The sequence below is a fragment of the Asterias amurensis genome, chromosome 16 (assembly GCF_032118995.1).
Source record: "Asterias amurensis chromosome 16, ASM3211899v1".
Lineage (NCBI taxonomy): Eukaryota > Metazoa > Echinodermata > Asteroidea > Forcipulatida > Asteriidae > Asterias > Asterias amurensis.
This window is the reverse complement of record NC_092663.1, coordinates 15066262-15088004: the sequence shown is the minus strand read 5'-3', so window position 1 is coordinate 15088004 and position 21743 is coordinate 15066262. Positions and strand designations below refer to the sequence as shown.

The following is a 21743-nucleotide window of genomic DNA, read 5'->3' as shown; positions in this document are numbered from 1 at the left end:
GTAGCGAGTCCTTCCACATCACACCATTAATTGCTTTATCCTTGGGATAGGACTATCTGACTTCCATTCGGGATCATCCCCCTCACTTCGAACAAGTAATGTGTTAAAGGAACATGTTGCCTTGGATCGGTCGAGTTGGCCTTTGAAAAGCGTTTGTAACTGTTTTTTATAAAATGCATATGGGTAGAAAGATGTTGTAAAAGTAGAATACAATGATCCACACAAACATGCCTCGAAATTGCGTGGTTTTCCTTTTACCTCGTCGACTAACACGTCGGCCATTTATGGGGGTCAAAATTTTGACTCCCATAAATGGCCGACCGTGTTAGTTCGCACAGTAGAAGGAAAACCACGCAATTTCGAGGCAAACTTGTGTGGATCATTGTATTCTACTTTTAAAACATCTTTCCAACCATATGCATTATATACAAAACGGTTACAAACGCTTTTGTTTTGACAAACTCGTCCGATCCAAGGCAACGTGTTCCTTTAACAAAGGTCAAGAACACATCCTAGGAAAGAACGAGGGTTCATCTTATGATCCTGGTTCCTACGGCAAGAACCCTCCTTTACAGATTTCCTTGATTCACGACCGCAAGTTTACGGATAAATTTTCGCTTTTTAAAAGAAGCCACCCTTAGCTTCAAGATGACACCATAACAAAATCTTATCTTACGACTGGTTCATATTTCATATTTCATAAACAATTAGGGCCCAATTTCATGGCTCTGCTTACTGCAGAATTCTGCACTTACGAACCTCGTAATGAGCAAAAAGTGTCTGTTAATCCATGAAAGGTGCTGGATGTAAGCGCAGAATTCCCTGCTTCCGTAAGCGCAGAATGCTTGTGGAAAGCAGATCCATGAATTTGGGCCCAGTATGTGTTGCTTTCCCAGTTTATGCATAGAGTTTGATTCGTTTTTAGCAATGTGCAAAAAGTACGAACCAGTCTTTATTTCGATCACGTAACAACCTTGAGTTCCATTTTTAAGATGCATTGTCAAAATCATCCCACACTGAATTGAAATCCAATTGAAGGACTTACGGTTTTCGTAGAATCATTCTCATCATAGCATCCGGGCCGATCTGGGCGAGGATGACCAGAGTGTCTTGAAACTCGTCCTCGGCTTCTTTCTTCTCAGCGTTCCCCGGCTGGCTCCCGATGCCCATGTCATCGTCACGGAAACGGTAGAAGAGGTACTTATCCTTGAAGGGATGCTCTCGACACACTGTCAAAGGAAGAGGATACAATAAGGATGGTTACAGAGAAAATTGACTTTTGACATTTTTCCAAATGATGGCTTATACCATGTCTACAGAAATTTCACCAGTACCTATCATACTAGAAACACTTTTTTCCAAAATGATGTCATCTTAAATAAAGAAAATATTTCAAAAAAAATTATTTCATTTCTGCTTTCTGAAAATTCAGTGAATGACCAAACTTTACACACAGAATTCCTTGAAAGATATAAAACAAACAAACCCAAATCAAAAGTATTTCTTGTTAAAAAACATTGTCTCTCAAAGAGATTCTTCGAGGGAAAGCAAGTATTTTTGTTAATTCCTCAACAAATTTCAAACAGTCACTGAAGATCAGCAAAATTAATATCGGACCTTTCTTAACAGCGACGTTGCCCGCCATAAGAGTAGAAGTAGTTGCAAAGTCCGCTAAGATCTTCGACAGACACACCGAGATCATCTCTTATTCACGACAGCGGGATGTCGACAAACCCCTCTTAACGCTCACAAAGTCCTCAAATGAATTCTTAGCGACTAACCGTGTGTGATGACACCTTCTTCAAGTAGAGCTTGCCACATCCCTACAGCCTGTTGCCGAGAATGAACCAACGTCATCGGGCTTTGTTGTATCAACCAGTCCACCATCTCCGAGCCCACGAGACAGCGACGGTACGTGCGGAGGTGGTACTTTCGATCTCGGATCATCTGCGGGGAACGCATCAGGAGGATGGTGCGTAGGACGAAACCCGCTCGACTTAAGCGCTCTGACGGGGTCTGGTGTGTAGGAGAGCGATAGAAACAGAAAGAGACTGTAAATATTGTTGTTTATCGTCTCCAAATGTAAAAATAAATACATAAAGCCGGCTAGGATAACCTTCCCACTCGTTTATCCAAACCCCAATTTTGTCAAAACACCCAACAAGTGTTGTGCTCTGGAGAGTCGTGGTTAGGTGTAGGAAATTGTTTGGCAGTTAACAATTTTCTTCCTCACAGGCATCTGAACAAATACATTAATTTTTAATATTGATGGAAAAAAAAAACCTCAGTAATCGTTCAATAACGTCCAGTGATTTCCCTCGGCTTTACTTGGAAAAATTGAGTGACATTTAACGCCTGATTTTGAGGTCAGGGAAAAAATAGCAGTGTCGATATAGGTGTTGAAAAAACAAACATTTAAACGCGGGAAATGAAATAGAGTGGGTGTCTGAGAAATGTTTAACTCAGATTTCATCTCTGATGGACATACTCAATAATGTACTCAATAACAAAATCTGGATGCGGAGAATTACAGAAATTACTTTTTGATTTTAAAAAAGATTTGGTTAGTTTTTGTTTTAAACACAAAATACAATTACCACAGATTAACATAAAACTTACACCATTTGCAAATAATGATAGTGGAAAGCTTACCTTAAAATATTACTTGCTGAGGTGATGTAGCTTTTCAGAAATTAGTAAAACAATTTCACGAAATTATGTTTTACATGCTAAAATTGTTTTAGTCTCTTGAGACGAAAATTATTTCCGTGACTTGTTTTACTCATTTCTCAAAAACTACAGTACCTTAGCAAGTTATATTTTAAGGGAAGTGTTTCTACCATCTTTATCTTCAAACTGTGTGAGTTTGATGTAAATCTGTGGACATTGTGTTTTTCTGCTAAGAATATAAAAAATATTGTAGGCCTACATGTACAATAATGACAATGTCGGATTACATAAAATAGATCACACATGTACGACCTTGGCACTGAAAGAAGGTAAACGGTTTTCAAATCAGTATCTTTCAACATCGAAAGCCATTTTGCAAAATAACAAAAACAAGAAACAAGACTATAGAATAATGTGGCCGCTTATTTTTCTTACAATACAGAAATTACAATCGCCTGCCCAGAGATTTATTAAAGCTCGGTCCAAAAGGGTTAGAGAGGTCCCTGGGGACAAGGTTGACTTAATAAAATGCAATTAAGGGAACGGAAAATTAATTAATTTAATGAACTTAGTTTTGATTGATTGCAAATATCATCCCCAACTCCCTCCTGTGAAATTTGTAACGGTAATCTTATTTCGGATATGAAGATTTAGTCATGAGTTTTAATATTTTATCCACAGAATGAAATATGGTGAAAATATGATGTATATTTACTGAAACTGTAGTCAAGGGAATATAGGCCTGATTAAATTGATATAAGTTCTTCTTGCACATTACTCAGCAATATTTTTACAAATTAAATTTTGTCTGAAACTCTTGGTGTTTTTTTTTGCATATGTTTTTCCAACGATAATTTCAAAGGAGACTTTTTTATAGTTTAAAGAATTTTTTATTTTATTTAGGATCAAAATCAGGACGGATGTGTTGACAATTTTGTTAAACCTGTTAATTTCGTATTAGTTTTTCTTGAAGTGAAATGGGAAAGAACAGAACGTTTTTGTTCAAGGCGCTTGTTTTTATTTTACGAGGAACTTCACAACAAAGAAAACCACAAAACATAAATTGGACATACACAAGTTCATGTTGATTTCATTTAAGATCAAATTTAGGATGGATGTGCAGACCATTTTGTTTCAAGTATTTGTTTTTCTTAGAGTAAACCATGAACTAACAGAGCGTTGGTGTAAAAGGAGATTTTGTATATTTTAAGATAAATTCATGACAATACCACCCCAAACAAAAATTGAGATACATAATTCCCAAAAATCTTGTTGAATTCGTTTAGGATCAAATTTAAAATGGATGCATCAAATCTGTCAGTTTCAAGTATTTGTTTTTCTTGGAGTGAATTGGGAAATAACCGAGGGTTAGTGTTATTTCAAGAATGCTTCACATGTCTCGTGAGGGTTTAACGAAGTGGCGAAAATAGGTCAAGCGGCTTAGATAGTCAGCAGAGGGGTGCAGGAAATTTAGAGACAAAATCGTTTGAAATTTGCCTGAGTTTATGGAATTTTGTTTGACATGGTTGAATTGCTCAAGCTGAAATAACTAAGGCAAGCAATCCACAAAGCCTGTTATTGGCCAGTAATGTTTTTGTTTTTATCTTTGTCCAGAAAGGGGCGGGAATAAATAATGGACTGATAGCGATGTGGCTTCTTAAAGCTAGAGAATTGAGGCACTCCAGAACTTGCTGCAAAAATAATGAGCCCTCTGGGAATACAAATCCAGTGTGTCTAGTTTTGGCTTCAATATTTTCAGATGTCAGGTGTTTTAGACAAAATGTAGGCAACAGTCGTGCAAAGTGGCTGTTAACAGAACGAAAAGGGTATCAAATCTCTCAAAATACTTGCAAATAAAGGACACAATTTGGTGTAAAAAAAAAAAAAAAAAAAAAAGTGGGAAAAAAAAAGAAAAATTCCTGTACTGTCTGGCTTTAACTTACAACAAGTGAGTACAAATCATCATAAAATAAAAAAAAACTAGGAACAGGAACACACAATCTGAGAAACGTTACTGACAGGGGGTAGTGCTTCTCAGATTCCAAATTTTGAGCATAAAAAACTAACATCTTTTTACATAACCACGTTACTTATCATTGAAATGTTTCTCAAAATGCTTTATACATTCGAAAGCTGCATGCTCTGTAGGCTTCTCACCAAAATCAATTTTCAATTCAACTCAATTCAAGAATATATTTATTTCCATACTCTCATTAAAGAATAACGACATTTACATGTATTATGGAGTAAAGCGAAAAATATCTTTAAGTTTTGGTGAGCATGAGCTTGTTAAAAACAGCCAGACAGACAAGAAAACAAGACAACCAGACAGACAGACAGACAAACAGACAAAAGGACAAATGAACATAACACATGACACAATGAGTTCGTAATAAAAGTGACAAGATGGCAGAACAGTTTAAGCTGAAAATAAATAAGACAAGTATTGAAGGTTTTCACTGCCGCTTAATTTTAAGAATGATTACCAAATGTTCCCTTCAAGTTTATACAAGAATCATGGTTGCTCATCATGCCCATATAACCCTTTGAACTTTCAATGTAGATCAACACATCCTCATGCTCAAAGCACGGACACTCCCCCTTTCATTGTCTGACCCATTTCCAAACAGCGCGAGGAGAACTCAGACAAGTAAATTACAACAACATGACCTTGTTGTAATGTTTAAGTGGTGCAAACACAAACCCTCACTGAATCAATCTTCATTTTTTTTCCAATTTGCAAGAGCCACGTTCGGCAATCGATGCAAAAGAAACACATGGCCCATGTGTAGTTCCCGGGCGGTTCTAAGAGCTCTCTCGCTCTAGAAGCAGCCTCTTTGATTTCCAAATCCCGTCCTCCATCGCGGGGCAAGGATACAGTGTTGTATTGATTAGGGAAACGGAGACGGAGATTTCAGACTAAGATCATTGAATTCTTGCAGAAAAAACTTTTAAAGGGACACTTCTGGGCCCAATTTCATGAAGCTGTTTAGCAGAACATGCTGCTCAAGAAATTTCTTTGCTAAGCAAGAAACGAGTAAAAACCTTTAAAATGTTGGTTGTTCACCCAGTGCTCTAATAAGCAACATTTGTCTGTGATTAGCAGGAATTTGTGCTTACAGGCTTTATGAAGTTGGGCCATGGTTTACAGAAAGACACAAAAAAAACAGGCAAATCCCCTCTGGCAAGTGGCACTTCCATGAGTAATTTTTTCAAATATTTACTGGAACTTTGCAGAGGGCACCACAGAAATGGCACAGGAACAACGGCAGTAGACCCTTCCCATGAAATATGTAAATTGCACATAGCGCGTGCGCACTAACATTTGGTTGGCAAAATGAGGGAACATCGCGCTGTTTTGTACACGGCTAATGGGTGTGTGACATAGACGCGATTGCGCATCTGCTTAGTGCACAACTCTATGGCGTTTGCCAACCAACAGGGTCTGTACGCATGTGTGAATGTGATCAGCATATTTCATGGGAAGGGTCCATTGCTTCGGTGGGTGCCTTGGGAAAAACCCAAGGCCTGGAAGATACTACTTTTATTTTGAAAATATGATATCTTGAGAAGCTTACCTTGACGATAGGAAGGGCTGGATGTATTGGTTCCAATCCTTCAAGAGTCTTCTTGGAAGAGCCCTGGAAAAAAAAGTACAACAGATTTATTAGAGGCAAGAATTTATACCTCATGGCTGGACATAGTAGAAATAAAGCACTTTGGTAGAGACAGTAAAGTGTTTTCACCGAATGAAAGTATTAAACAAAGAGAACAACAGACCCCTTGCGACACGCTACATGTACAGGGACGCTGAGCTTACGCGCACATTTTTACGCACATAGAACAGCTATCGTCCAATCATTTGCCTCCTTTGACCCCAGTGATGGTGCTTTTTGACCCCAGTATTAGGGTGCTTTTGTCTCCAAATAGGGGACCAGTGAATATTTGACTTGATGCCTCTTTTGCGGATTGCCGTGCCTGAGTGGGCGCGTAGAGAAGAACAATAGGGGTCCAGCAGCCGATTTCATAAAATGCTAGGATTAATAGTATCACAAGTTAGGACAAGTATCTGTCCTAACTTAAGGATGGGCTCAATGCGGCATTCGTCTTCGGATAAGGAAATTAACTCGCCTTAAGTCCTAAGATTAATCCTAAGTTAGAAAGAGTTTGGTGAAATCATCGGCTGTTGCTCAATATGACTTGGTTGTGGCATGATGCCACTTCAGAGATCATAGAGTGGCAGCCAAAGGCCCAATTAAAACATGCCGTATATTTGCACATTCCCCATACGACAGCGTATAAAATTCAAAGTTCTTGTTCTTGTGTACAAAGCTCTCCATAAACAGTCGCCATCAATACTTACTACAGCTGCAACCACAATGCAGACAGCTTAGATCATCCACATCTTCTAATCAGTTTATTATGCCCAGAACCCATGCTGTATCATTTGCAGATCGCTCACTCTTCGGTTTTGGACACATAGAAAGGAACACTCTCCCTAACCACATCAAGGATGCTAACACTATTCACATCTTCAAGAAACTCCTCAAATGTTTTCTATTCCAATAAGTATATCAACATTAATTTCATCGAACTGTCTTGAGCGCCTTTGAACAACTTTGGTTGATTTTGGCGCTATATAAATTCCCTCTGATTGATTGATTGATTAACATTAACCAATTCCAGCGGTATGAGCGAGCAAGGGAAAAAATGGCGCGGAGATTCAATCACCCCTGGGAACAAGGTTGATCCAACTCTGCGTCTTTAAAATATGAAGACAGAGCCTGTCACAACCCCTTCTTCGTACTTCCTTAGGAGTTTCAGCCAATTACCCAAGGAGTGGATAATAAACAGCGAGAGTGTATCTGACATCTGAAGTGATTTGTGTCAGCAGTAAACCTTATCCAAACATATTTAAACAGTGTTAGTTATTAAAGAAGTATTTGCTATGGATTCCTTACGAGGGAATATTGTTGTTTGAATGAAAGTCAATTGTCAGCTAATAGTTGAGTTTTTGGGGGGTTGAATAGTCACCCTGAAATTATTTAATCTTTTTGAGGATAAACTATGCTGAATATGACCATGATGGGTTTTCTTTTCTAATAATTTTTTTTATATTTGTTGTCAACTTGTGTAATTAGGTATTTTATGTCTCTCCGTTTTTATAACTCTTTTCAAAGTTTCCCTGTACAGTGCAGTTCAAGCCATACTGTAAATTCTTTTACTTTTTACATATATGAAATAAACCAATAATAATACAAATAATTCAATTTAAAGACACTGGACACTATTGGTAATTGTCAAAGACCAGTCTTCTCACTTGGTGTATCTCAACATGTGCATAAAATAACAAACCTGTGAAAATTTGAGCTCAATTGGTGGTCTAAGTTGCGAGATAATAATGATAGAAACAATACCCTTGTCAACGAAGTTGTGTGCTTTCACATGCTTGATTTTGGGACCTCAAATTCTAATTCTGAGGTCTCGAAATCAAATTCTTGGAAAATTACTTCTTTCTCGAAAACTACGTTACTTCAGAGGGAGCCGTTTCTCACAATGTTTTACTATCAACCTCTCTCCAGTACTCATTACCAAATAAGGTTTTATGCTAATAATTATTTTGAGTTTTATACCAATAGTGTCCACTGCCTTTAATTCAATTCAAGTAATAATAATATTACTGTTCAAAACTTTGAGTATCGGTTATTTTAAGAACCACGACAAAATTCAGAAACACCACAAACCTATATTAAAATTTCTTAAAAAACCACAAAAAAACCCCACATCAATTTCATTATAAATGGAATTATTCGTCACCAAACCAATATTGCACAATCGTCAGATGTTAAATTTCAAGTAAAATGTAGTAATTAGCAGATGTAATAATACTAATCAAATGTAGCAATTGAGACATTACATGGCATCATCCTTGGCTTATATGCAATAAAAGAAAATTATACTTCTAAATAAACAGTAATCTAGATGCTTATATAAATAATATTTTTTTGATTGTTATGAATTTTCCGTACCTCAAAAAAAGAAAAAAAAAAAAATGAATGGCAACTCTAATAATACTGTTGGATCCGACGGCACGGACTAATAAGCATTTTCATGGCTGCCGTGGGTTACACTGTTATTCTTGTTACTCGGCCGCCGTGGAGACGTAAATTGATTATCTTCTGCAAAATGCATGAGGCTTGGTAGTAGTGACTGGCTTAGAGCAGCTTCATTTCAATTTGCGGACTGAACACAAAGAGGAAAATATCCATCATCTTCCAGACAATTTGAGGATCAAAAATTTAACTTCCACATCAGGGAGCAAATTACATTTCGGGGGGGCTCAATTACATGACTTGTAGTTTGATAAAGTTCATTGTAATTTTGTTTTTTAAAGCCAGACGCTTTGCACTTTCAAAACATATTTTGTCTTGGGCAATCTCCGTCTGACCTATATGCTATAATCGGCCCTTAAATGTTAAGAAAAGAAAAAAGCCCAAGACATGTTCAATCCGTCAACCTGATATGTTTACCTAAGCTTGCAAGGCTCAGCACCAAGCAACGCACACGCACAAAATAAAACACAAAAGCAGCTCCGAGAGAGGGGAAAGTCAAAACATGCAAAGCTTGGGTTACAAGACGCCGCGCTAAAACCAATCACCTAAAAAGCTCCGGCTGGGGCCTTGTGGGAAATCACAATGTGGGCACAACCTGCACCACAACAGCCAAGAAAAATCTGGAACTTCAACGACGACGTGCGTGCCCCCCGGCAGTTCCTGTTACCGAACACAGCGTCTTGAAAAAAAAAGTGAACTAAAAAAAGATACAGGAATTGCAGCGGGGCGCGGTGGAGAATTTTCCGCACACATCTCAAAAACATGAGCCGAAGGCGGTGATGATTCCCAGGTTCTGTGTTTCTGTCCTCTCGGTCTACTTTTGAGACTCTTGCAAGATTCAAGGGTTCTGAATAATCGTCTTGACAATTCAATATTAACGATACAGCTATCTTCCCTTAAGGTCAGATTTTTCTCTCCTCGCTGACAAACAACATCGGAACAAATCACAGAAGCGTCACAAGGAAAAAAAAACTTACCATATCAAGGGGTCGGACTCACACAAGAGCCAAATACACAAGAAGTGGAGAAATAGAAGTACAAAACATTGTCAGAGGGACTCATAATAATATTGTCTGGTCAAATTTTGTTCAAAGGCTAACAAAGAAATTGGTTAAGCAGTATTTTATTGCCCAGCTTTATGGCCCAGGTCACCCACGGTCATTTATTGCTTAGCCAAAAAACTTGCTAAGCAGAATTGTCTGCTTAAAGGCAGTGGACACTATTGGTAATTACTCAAAATAATTATTGGCATAAAACCTTTCTTGGTGACGAGTAATGGGGAGAGGTTGATGGTAAAAAACATTGTAAGAAATGGCTCCCTCTGAAGTGCCATAGTTTTTGAGAAAGAAGTAAATTTCCATGAATTTGATTTTGAGACCTCAGATTTAGAACTTGAGGTCTCGAAATCAACCATCTAAACGCACACAACTTCGTGTGACAAGGGTTATTTTTCTTTCATTATTATCTCGCAACTTCGATGACCGATTGAGCTCAAATTTTCACAGGTTTCTTATTTTATGCATATATGTTGAGATACACCAACTGTGATGGCTAGTCTTTGACAATTACCAATAGTGTCCACTGCCTTTAACAGCTACACGAAGTTGGACCCTATTTTCTTGAATGGTTTTTTGACCTCACCTGTCCTCCTGAGTGTGACCTTATCCTTGCTGGCATCGGTGTAAAGCTGTTCATTCCCTGGTTGGTTATACTGTCTGAAACAAAAAGAAAGTCAATTTAGAAAACCGATATGAAACAAGGGGCGGATTGCAATAAAACGGTCTTAGTCAGCGGTTTAAGACCAGTCAGTTATAGCCGGCTATCTGTCTTAGACGGTCTTAGCTTAGTCAGTCATTAAGCCTGTTGCAATAAGCCGGTCTTAGATAAGTCCGTGAAAAGTAATGCAATACGAACAAATGTCCCATTATACTTGGCACTTCTGCAGTCACTGGCGGTACGGCATTCTTCTTATTGCTTTGGTTTAAATCATTGGATATTAAATCTATGAGTTGTATCATTTTTTTACTCTTGGGAACATATATTTACGATACACTGTATCATCATCATAATGCCTCTCATGGGTGTAACTGTAGTCTATTTCTAAAACACAATTTCGTCGTGTAGAGCTCTTTGCATCAAATCATCTACAACTAACAAATGCAGCGCCATCTTAACAAACCAAAACAAAGACCGATTAAAGCCAGCTCTGAGCAGGCTTAAGATTTAAGACTGGCTATAATTAAAGACTGCGCTATTGCAATCAAGTTAGCCGGCTATAGCGCATAGACTGGTTTGACCGCTTGGTGCAATCCACCCATGAAGTTGTTGGGGCTCTACTTATAAGACGAAAGAGCAACTTTGATATTGCCTACATGATCAGCCGTCGATTTCACAAAGAGTTAGGACTCGTCTTATCTCGAGTTAGGACGAGTAACTCGTCTTGACTTAGGATTAATCTTAAGGTCTGCATGTTACAGTGCAGGGTTGGGACTCGTCCTAAGTCCTAAGATTAATCTTAAGTCAGAAAGAGTTTTGTGAAATCGACGGCAGTCATCATAGGAACAGAGCTCAAAATCAACACTGGACCATAGGCTCGAGGCCTGTGCGTTTAGTGCTGGGCAAACACACAATGGGACAAGCCCGGTGGTTTTGTGTTTTTCATTTGAATAAAATGCCTTATTGTGTTGACTGTGAATGTGATAATTATCTTTCAATTCTCTTTCAAGAGTATCTAAGTAAACATGAATTAGAAAATAGAATTAGCTGTTGCAAACAACTTACCAACCAAATGGACCGAGAGTATAAATGCAAAAAATAGTTAATGGCCTGACGTTTCGACCCTAGCAGAGTCTTTCTCGATGGCCTTAGAGAAAGACTCTGCTAGGGTCGAAACGTCAGGCCATTAACTATTTTAAACATAAATTAAACAGATCTTCTTCGAGAGCTTGTTCAACTCATTTAGATTCTGGTCTTGTTAAATAAATTTTGGTCCAGTGCAGTGGATTTTTACCCCAAACTCGAACCATGAGGAACGTTATTCTGCATTTCATTTGGGAAAACATGCCTTTGAGGATATTTCTTACAATACAAATGTAACACTTATACACATCGGTGCATGGGTAAAAACCAAAATTAATACTCCTTATATCCCCGATGCAAACTTATCTATTACAAATGTCAGAAGCCGTTTGATTGCTTATGGTCTTCTGTCACTGGAAATTGTGTGCCTGAAAGACAAGATCGTAGAGCCTCACACCCTTCTTTAAGGCACATGACAAGTTAAGAAGTTGAATGCCACAATCAAAAGTGCATGTACTTTGGATGATAATATGGGAGACAAGGTGAACTCCCCAAGCTAAGGATGTTCATCCATCAAGCTCAAGAAAAGAGGCCGAGGTAGAAATTAGGTGCATTAATAAAAAACTTAGCGTCACTTTTACATGATGTGCTTAGGATCTAGAAATAAGAGAGAGGGAGCGAGGGGAGGGGGGGAGGGGGGGGTTGAGAGGTTTATGTATGATTATACATGTAGGTGTATTCTAAGCCTGGTGGGATTAGGCTGAGGGGAGGGGAGGGGATGTGAGGGAGCGAGTTTATAAACCCTTGATCTATCCCCAAGCCTAATGGGAATAGGGTAACTGGGCAACGTTCTGGGCTACGGGGAGGGGGGGGGGGGGTGCTAGTTTTTTTCAAACTCATCTTTGCCTAATTTCATAAGGCCTGCAAGCACAAAAAATTGCTAAGCGAAAAGAAAAAATTTGCTTAGCAAAACTAGGTTACCAGCCAGAATACCATACAGTTATCATTGCTGCGATTGGTACCCTGGTCATTTCTTGCTTAGCCAAGAAATTTGCTAAGCAGAATTTTCTTGTTAACAGCTCTATGAAGTTGGGCCCTGTAGTTAAGGAGGTAGGGATTTGGGAGGGGGGGGGGGGGGCGCATGTGCTTTTAAAACTCACCTGTAGTAACGGTGCTTACTATGGAAGGCACTGAGAGTGGATTTGGGGCTAGCATCCCTTCCATCAGCTGTCGGTTTCTCTGCAAAGACAAAATTTAGAAAAAAACAAATTTGAGTAAGAGGCTAAAAAAATACTGTGGAAAGAAAATGAGTCAGTGCAGCTTAGTTGTACTTGCTCCGAAAAGTGACTTCTTGTGCAACAGACATCAAAAGTGCTCAGGCTGGGGTCTCCGCACAAACTAGCGTTTCCAGCCGGTACGCGCAAATTGAAGGCCAATGTACACAACAAGTCGCAATACTCTCTAAACAAAACATTAACATCCTTTAAAAAAGATATCCAAGAACCTCAATTCAATGGGAGATTTTGGGACGCTAGGTGGCAGCAGACTTACGGGGTAAATTTCCATTGTTTACGTAGTTCTGATCATGCACATAATTCTGAGAGCAACCGATTTACCCGGTAAGTATGCTGCCACCTATCTTCCCAGAAAGTCTCCTATTAGCGTGCTCCAGCCAAAGTTGTCTCTCAGGGTCCACAATGCCCCAACAGTTTTGGAAAATTCTAGGGAGAACCCTGTTGAAGATGAGAACATAAGTGAACTCTCACTATCTTTCAGTGACCAGACAGAACTGAAGCATCATCTGCAAAACAGGTAGGTCTTCTAGAACAATAGATTATTACAACTTGAGAATGAGAAAAAAAAAAAAAAAAAAAAACTCAACTGAGCTCAGATTTTAGAAGGAGGTAAAGTACAGTGAGTACAGCTCTTAAGTTCTTGCTCGTTGCTCAAACCACAACTTCCAGTACAACTGAAAACCGTCTTCGTAAGAGTGAGTAAAAAAAACCTCAAAGCTGAAAATCAAGTGTCCAATTCTATCATTACGCACAAACTTCTAAGTACCTACATCCAGAAAAGACTTCAGCAGGAATCGTTCTGGCAAGACACAGCCCTGGAACAAAAGATTCTTACAACTTCTAGTAAGAGGTAAAGTAGTGTGTACAGCTCAATGACTTCCAATACAACAGAAAACAAGATTTGAAAGAGCAAGTACAAAAAACTCAATGCTGATATTCAAGTGTCCAATTCTACCATCACGCACACACTTCTGAATATCTACAAAAAAAAGTGTCAACCGACTCTCATCTGCCAAGAAGTCATCCGCAGATGTCTCTCCCACGTGCAGGAATTGTTCTAGCAACAGACGCTGCCCTGGGATCCCAGCTACCATAACAAACTGGTAACCATCCTTGAGTGCCTGACACAATCTTCCAGGTGCACCGCCTCAAAACATGCTCACATTCACTTAAGAAAGTGTGATGGTCCAGGCTTCCATCACACCTTCTTAAATTTCCCTCACTGGGGTGTTTCTATAAGTCTGCAATTAATTATGCAACGCTCACAATGCCTTGGGCGGAGATCCCGCCATGAGTAAAAATAAGAACATTCTCAACCGACTGTGAAAAGATAATAAATTCCATCTCCGTTTTTGTAAGATTTCTAATAAAAATTACCAATAGTGTCCAGTGTCTTTATGAAAGTGTGATGGTCCGGGCTTCCATCACACCTTCTTAATCTTCCCTCACTGTTTTTTTTCTTCTTTATTTGCAATTAATTATGCATCGCTCACAATGCCTTGGGCGGAGATCCCGCACTGAGTGATAAGACCATTCTCAACCAACAGTACAAAAATAAATATTTAAAAAAAACGAAGAGAAATACCCCCCAAGTTCTCCATCTCCGTTTTTGTAAGAACTCTAATAATACGAGAACGTGACTACACTACATTTTATCATCACTTCATATATTCGGCAATCTGTGATGTGCAATATTTTGTAGTGTATCATATTTCTGGAGTTACCAACATGATAAAATGAGGTTTAACTCTCAAAACTACAACAATTTAATTAGATGTTGCAAATTGCATCAACATAAATGCAGAGCTTATAGTTTACTGGCCGGACGCTTCCACCTTAGCAGAGTCTTTCTTGAACGCTAAAATGCAACTAGAAAGAGCTGTTGTAAACTGCTTTGGCTTTCAGAAAGACTCTCTGCTGAGGTATCTAATTAGGCCATTACCATATTTTGCAGCTATTTTATTTATCAATTTTGTTGTTGTAAACTACTCATCATGCAAAGCAAGATTTTACTGAGCTGTAATATAGATAATCTCAGAGGTCTGTCGTCATGATAAGAGCAGGCATGTTGCTCTGCACGGAATAATGAACTCTAACCCAGTTACTGCCAAGCACCTACGCTGGCTGTCACATCACAAAGTGCGCATCATTTATTCATTTGTGATGCTGCAGCAGCAAGCTTGGGAGCATGCAGGAACTGGGTCAGAGTTCATAATTCCACGTACAGCCACACACCTGCTATAGGTGCAGAAACAAATACCTAGTTCACAGATTTACAAATTACACAGTCCAGGTTTGCCAGGTTTGAATTAATGTTTTTTTTTTTTTTTAATATCAAAGTTTCAAAGGCATGCTATGTACATATATGAATGTGAATATAACATGTCCTTTTTTAGCCCCTGTTCAAACCTCATCCTGTTTTTATGGCAAATCTTTGTAATTGCTTTTTCCAAACTGTCCAGTTAGGCTGTTTTACTATTGAGGCTATCATCCAAACCTAAGTGTAATTCCAGTCTTGTAAAACGACCCCTTTCCCACCCCTCCAACATCCTCTCAACACTCCATGCAAGATCATATTGAATCTTCTCACTTCACGATTTTGTTTACTGACCCTCGTCAATAAGAACACGTCGCGGGTATTTTCACTTCCCGACCGCCGCAACGCATACAAATCGGATGTTTGCAAAGGCCGATTGTTTGACCATCACGGAAGAAAAATCCTCCTCACAAAAGCTGCACGGAAATAAATGCTCTCCCACGCCGAACCTAAGAATATGAGGACTCTTAACTTTACCTCACATGGAAACTTAAGCCGTACCCAAATCTGATATTAAATCCAGGGGATACAGGAATCCCTCAGAACAAAAAGGAACAGGAAAGGCCTTGGAAGACGCTGAATATAAACCGTCGGCCACAGGGTGTTTTCGTCCAGACAGAAAATGTCAACCATCCACTGAGATTACAAACTTGTAAGGAAATCAAATACAGGCAGCTAAGCTCAAGAAGCCATGCTGTGTATTCATAGATCACATCCTCGGAAAATGTTGTTGAAAATATTTTTCTCTGTATAAACAATTTTTTTTTTTTTGCAGCGGTGCTTATTAAGGATAAGTCATACGATCGCCAATGATAAAAACAAAATTTGAAAAAAGAGAGCAAAATAAAAGTCAATCTAAAAGCTGTACATCCGGGTTATGTTTTTTAAGCAGACACTTGACATTCAAACTTGCTTGTAAATGTAAATGCTATCAAAGGAGAAACAATGTTTTGCGGGCACTGAAATTTCAAAACTAATCTAGATTAATTTTAGTAGATTTCTTCTTCAAAAGCGTCTAAAAGAAAAACTGTGCTCATATACGATCCCTCAGAAGTAAAAGCACTCTACTGGCAATTTCTACAAGGACAAACCTCCTCAGATCCCTCTAACGAATTCTTGGGAGTATTTCTGTCAACTGTTTTCCTTGTTCAAGTATCCTGACCTAAAAACAACCATGCCACTGTGAGCAAGTTTGAGTGTGCACATTGGTTAACTAAAGGTTAACCATTTGCACGCGAACCCAGGCTGGTCGACCATTGGTTGACTACTGTGGTCGACCATTTGGAACCAGCCTCGAGCCCATGGTTTCTTCACTGGTCCCAACAGCATGTTCCATTCTAACATGTGTAAAGCGCAGAGGGGAACCAGTGACAACGCGAAAAGACGGAAGGTTGAGTAGACTTCCAAATAACTCGTTCGAGTGAGTGCATCACTGCGCATGTGCGTTGCTAGTCTGTGGTCGACCACTGGTGGACTAAATGTGAGCACTCGAACTTGCTCTAAAAACTCTCTCAACTGAGCACATGACCTATAAACTGTGCCCATCCCAGGAAGAACTTTGTTTGTGTACACCAACATTGCCAGTGTCGTATTGCTTTTCAATGGGGGTATTTTTTTCTTCTTAACCGATTCAAAGAAGGGAATAACAAAATAATAAATCAGGACATTTTTTTGAGATGGAAATTCTGTAATACAGAATCACATGACGTATAAACTGTGTCAGGAATTTTTTTTTTCTGTACACAAACTTGCCACCATCGTAGCGCTTTTCAATGGGACATTTCTTTTCTCTTCAAATCAATTCAAAAATAGGGAATCCTTAAAAAAAAAATCAATTTTTTGCGGATGGCAAATCCATACTACAGAAGAAAAAGATTGCATCGGGGAAATAGGGCACCATACTGGTGCTGGTTTTGTTCAGTTCTACTCCTTTGTAGGAAGATCAGTCACGGTTGATATAGCTAATGTCAGCGTGGGAAGAGACGTAGCAAGAAGATCAGATCAACAATTCCCGCTTGAAGCTTATAAGCCTAAACAGGCTGCAAAGCTGCAAATACTACCTTCTTGTTTTGGTCAAGTCCTTTCCAAACAGGAGAGGGGGGGGTCATCCAAAATTTGTACGTAGAGTACTACTTTGTAAGGCTACTCCCCCTCCCTTTAGACAAACACTCGTTTCAAGCCAGAGCAGTTGCAATTACTCAAAATAATTTTTAGCATAAAACCTTTCTCGGTGACGAGTAATGGGGAGAGGTTGGTGGTATAAAACATTGTAACGGTTCCCTCTGAAGTGCCATAGTTTTCGAGAAAGAAGTAATTTTCCATGAATTTGATTTCGAGACCTCAGATTTAGAACTTGAGGTCTTGAGTTCTTGAGGTCTTTCATTATTATCTCGCAAGTTCGATGACCGACTGAACTCAAATTTTCACAGGTTTGTTTTTTTATGCATATGTTGACAAACACCAACTGTGAAGGCTAGTCTTTGACAATTACAAATTGTGTCCACTGCCTTTAATTTTGTGGTCTGTTACAAAAGTTGCACCCATATCAGTCTACTCTATCTTCCTCAGTGTGTTTCTTTGTTTCAAGTTTGCAATTTAAGACCTTTTTCTCATTTCCTTTCCTTTGTAAATGCTGAGGACTACTACCCACACAATCTAAAATGGCCGCCTAGCAACGACATGGGTGTAGAGTTGTTTTGATGATCGGATGCTTGTGGGAAGCCAACCCTCTCTTGATTTCCCGTGAGATGGCGTCTCACCCACCAAACATTTGCGCTGAACCTCGCAGCGAGGTCTAAGCGTCCTCAAATAGACTGTACTAAAGGGTAGAGTCCATCTGGGCTTCGAAATAACCCACAACGCCCACAGAAATTGACATGGTGCCCTGTGCTTTTGCTGTGGTGCCCTTTGCAAATTTCCAATACAAATTTCCAATTTCCTCATAAAAGTGCCCTTTACCAGAGCAAAATGGCTGCTCCGCTTCAAGAGTGAAATTCAAGGCATGTTGGTGGCATGGACAAATATCTTTTACTGAAAAATAGTTAGTCCAAATGTTGATTTCTCAAATTGGGCCATTTTTGCTTTGATTGATTTTGCTTGTCTTGTTTTTTCCCTTCTTTTTATTGACAATGAACTTGCTTTCATAAAAAGTCAATTTGCTTTTGTTATTATTATTACTTTTTTTTTTTTTTTAACACAAGTTTACTTTGATTTGCAATGAATTTGCTTTCATTGCCACTGAAAGAAATCAACAGAATTTCAAGATTTTTCTTCACTTAGGCTACTGCAATTCCTGAGAAGAAAAGGACTTTCTATATCTAAGTTTATGGTAAAAATAAAACAACAAAATGAAAAAATATCCACAGAACTTCAAGATTTCTCTTGAATTCCTGAAAGAAAAAAAGGACTTTCCACGTCTCATTTGATAAAACACAACCACGGTAAAAAAAAACCACCGGAAAAAAACCCGCTTCATCCCCAAACTTGACAAGTTTAAATCCATCCCTCAAGGAAGATTAGTGGATGACTTAAAACCGTTATCAGCGAAGGGTATCACAAGATTGCCTCTATTTCTCTAGAGGAATACGAGATGCGGTACTTAGAAACGCTGCTGCTGAAGACAAAAATAGATTCCTGAATGGGGATGTCGAAGTACTCATTTTGTTAAAGGTTTCCAGCAAGGTTCTCCCCAGGTTAATATATTTTTTTTTTAAACAAGGTCTTTGAAATGTTTTCTACTTGGCGTTTATCTTGCAGTCTTAAAGGAACACGTTGCCTTGGATCGGTCGAGTTGGTCTTTGAAAAGCATTTAGTGACCAATTGTTATAAAATGCAAATGGTTCGAAAGATGATGTAAAAGTAGAATACAATGATCTACACAAATATGCCTTGAAATTGCGTGGTTTTCTTTTTACCTCGTCCAATAACACGGTGTCGGCCATTTATGGGAGTCAAAATTTTGACTCCCATATCTGGCCGGCCGTGATAGTTCGCGACGTAAAAAGTAAACCGTACAGTTTGGAGTGATACTTGTGTGGATCATTATATTCTACTTTTAAAACATCTTTCTAACCATATGCATGTCATAACAAACGGTTTCAAATGCTTTTTATAGACCAACTCGTCCGATCCAAGGCAACATGTTCCTTTAAGTGCGCTACAGTGCAATCTGAAACATTCTATATGGTTTTCTCTGCATGTTTTTGTGAAACTATTATCATTAAAATGTTTTTTGTGTATTGGCCAAAGATTGCATGTCTTGGCACGCAAATCGCTACAATAATAATAATAATAATAATAATTTGATAATTACAACATTTATAGAGCACTAAATACGAAAGTTTCTAAGTGCTATAAAAAGATTGACAAAACAGATGGGTTTTAAGTAATGTTTTAAAAGTGTCCAATGAAGGAGCTGCTTGAATGTGGGTGGGTAGCTTGTTCCAAAGTGTTGGAGCTATGACTGAAAAGGCACTATCGCCATGTAGCATGTCATGGTTTGGGGTCCCGGGGAAAGCTGGAAATGACCGAGAGCAATTCACTATCCACTATCAATCATTGATGTCTTGGACCAAGAATAGTAGGTTGGCAGATATAGGTTAAAACCATTCACTTTTAGTCAACTCAGGTTATCAGACAGTTTCATTTCAACACCTTGAGACATGTTTGTTACAACCTTTTCCATTTAAGTCCAATCTTCTTATCAGACTATTTCTCTCTCAATTCTCATATTGAACTTGTTTGTCCCAGTAAGCCCCAATCGGTAAAAATAGGCAAATCAGACAATCGGCCGATAAAGCCAAATCAGATTCCTAAGATCGTGTTTGTCACAAAAGTTCCGCAATATAGCCAAATCACCACAAGAGATTTTACCCTTTTTGTGCTCTTTATAAAGAAACTGCAGCATCATTTTTTGGTAGAGAAGGATTTTGGATTTTGAAAAACCTAAAAAACATGCATTATTTCATATGTAACAACTAAAATTAGGAAACCATGCTGATAAATTGTGCATGGTTTTTCACTACTTATACGTCTGACTCACACAACGGATCAAGCAAAAAATTTTCACAGGTTTGTTATTTCATGTGAGAAGGTGAGTCACACAAAACATGAACACTCTCTGCAACTATATAATAGATGTTAAATTTGCATTGGGGATAAAGATTTTAAATTTTTGGTTTTTACCCATACACCGATGTGTGTTAGTACTGTATACTCAGTACTTTCCCGAGTCCTGTGAAAAAAAATATCACAGGCATATTACTCAGGTGAGATTCAAACCCACATCTTTGCAATTCTAGAGCAGTGTCTTACCAACCAGACTGCCGAGATTGCCCGGTAGCTAGAGGCAGTTTGAATCCTACTGTCTGCAACTATTTGCTGGCAGCTCTATTCTGAAGTCAAAAATATTGCCCACATATCTGATTGAAAATGGACTTGGTTCATCAAACATGTCTTGAAGAAATGTACCAAGGATTTGTATAGCAATTACAAAGGACACAAAATAACGCAACTATGATGAATGATGCACTTACGATGCACTTCAGTGAATTTGGCAGAGAGATAATTAATAACAATAGATGAACAACATTTCGACTAATTTTCTTCATCCAACAACGAGAAGTAATTATGGAGTCTAATGAAATGTTGGCTAATTAGTTGATGACAACTGATTAGTTAACCAATGTTAATTACACAGGCCATGTTTACAAAGATCTAATTACGTTAATTACAGTAGGGTGCTACACAACTGTTGGCAAAGAAATTTCCCCCAAAATGTCACAAAGACTTAACATTAGCTACATACTCTCTTACAGATGTATGACCAACACAGCTTGTTGACATTTTTTGACAGCCTCAGAAGTTCTATTTAAGAGCTAAGCAAAACGATAATGCTGAGCAGCTTTCTTGTACTGACACCATAGGGCCCATGTTTAAGCACAACAAATTTGCCAAGTACAGATGTCCTCATTGCCTGGGTGGAAATCAGTTACCAACTAAATTACTGAGTAATTTACATTACTTGTGAAAGGTTCCCTGATAATATTTGCGTATAAAAATGTAAAGCAATATTTTCCAATATTTGTCCTTGACGGCAGTGGACACTATTGGTAATTGTCAAAGACCAGTCTTCTCACTAGGTTGTATCTCAACATATGCATAAAATAACAAACCGGTGAAAATTTGAGCTCAATCGGTCACAAAAAAAACACCCTTGTGTAAGCTACCTCCATGGTCACACATAGTTGTTGTGCTTTCTGATGCTTGATTTCGAGACCTCAAAATCTACAAATCTGAGGTCTCAAAATCAAATTCATGGAAAATTACTTCTTTTCTCAAAAACTACGCTACTTTAGAGGGAACCGTTTCTCACAATGTTTTTTACTATCAACAGCTCTCCATTGCTTGTTACCAAGTAAGTTTTTATGCTAATAATTATTTTGAGTAATTACCAATAGTGTCCAATGCCTTTAACTGATTTCCAACCTCACAGGTAGTAAGCAGAGGACTTTTCAAAACTATAAGTAGTCTCTTGAATTTCAAATTCTC

The 21743-nt window shown here is 38.5% G+C and overlaps 1 protein-coding gene across 3 annotated transcripts in view; it reads right to left on the bottom strand.

The window, feature by feature from the left end:
- Positions 1-21743, bottom strand: part of LOC139948898 (rap guanine nucleotide exchange factor 4-like) — an 81696-nt gene that overhangs the window by 24218 nt on the left and 35735 nt on the right. For all 3 annotated transcript variants that reach the window (XM_071947257.1, XM_071947258.1, XM_071947259.1), the window contains 5 exons: positions 12743-12821; positions 10425-10498; positions 6249-6311; positions 1782-2016; positions 1046-1229 (listed from right to left, as the gene is read on the bottom strand). In XM_071947257.1, the coding sequence (XP_071803358.1) occupies positions 1046-1229; positions 1782-2016; positions 6249-6311; positions 10425-10498; positions 12743-12821 (635 nt within the window). The remainder of the gene's footprint in view (positions 1-1045; positions 1230-1781; positions 2017-6248; positions 6312-10424; positions 10499-12742; positions 12822-21743) is intronic.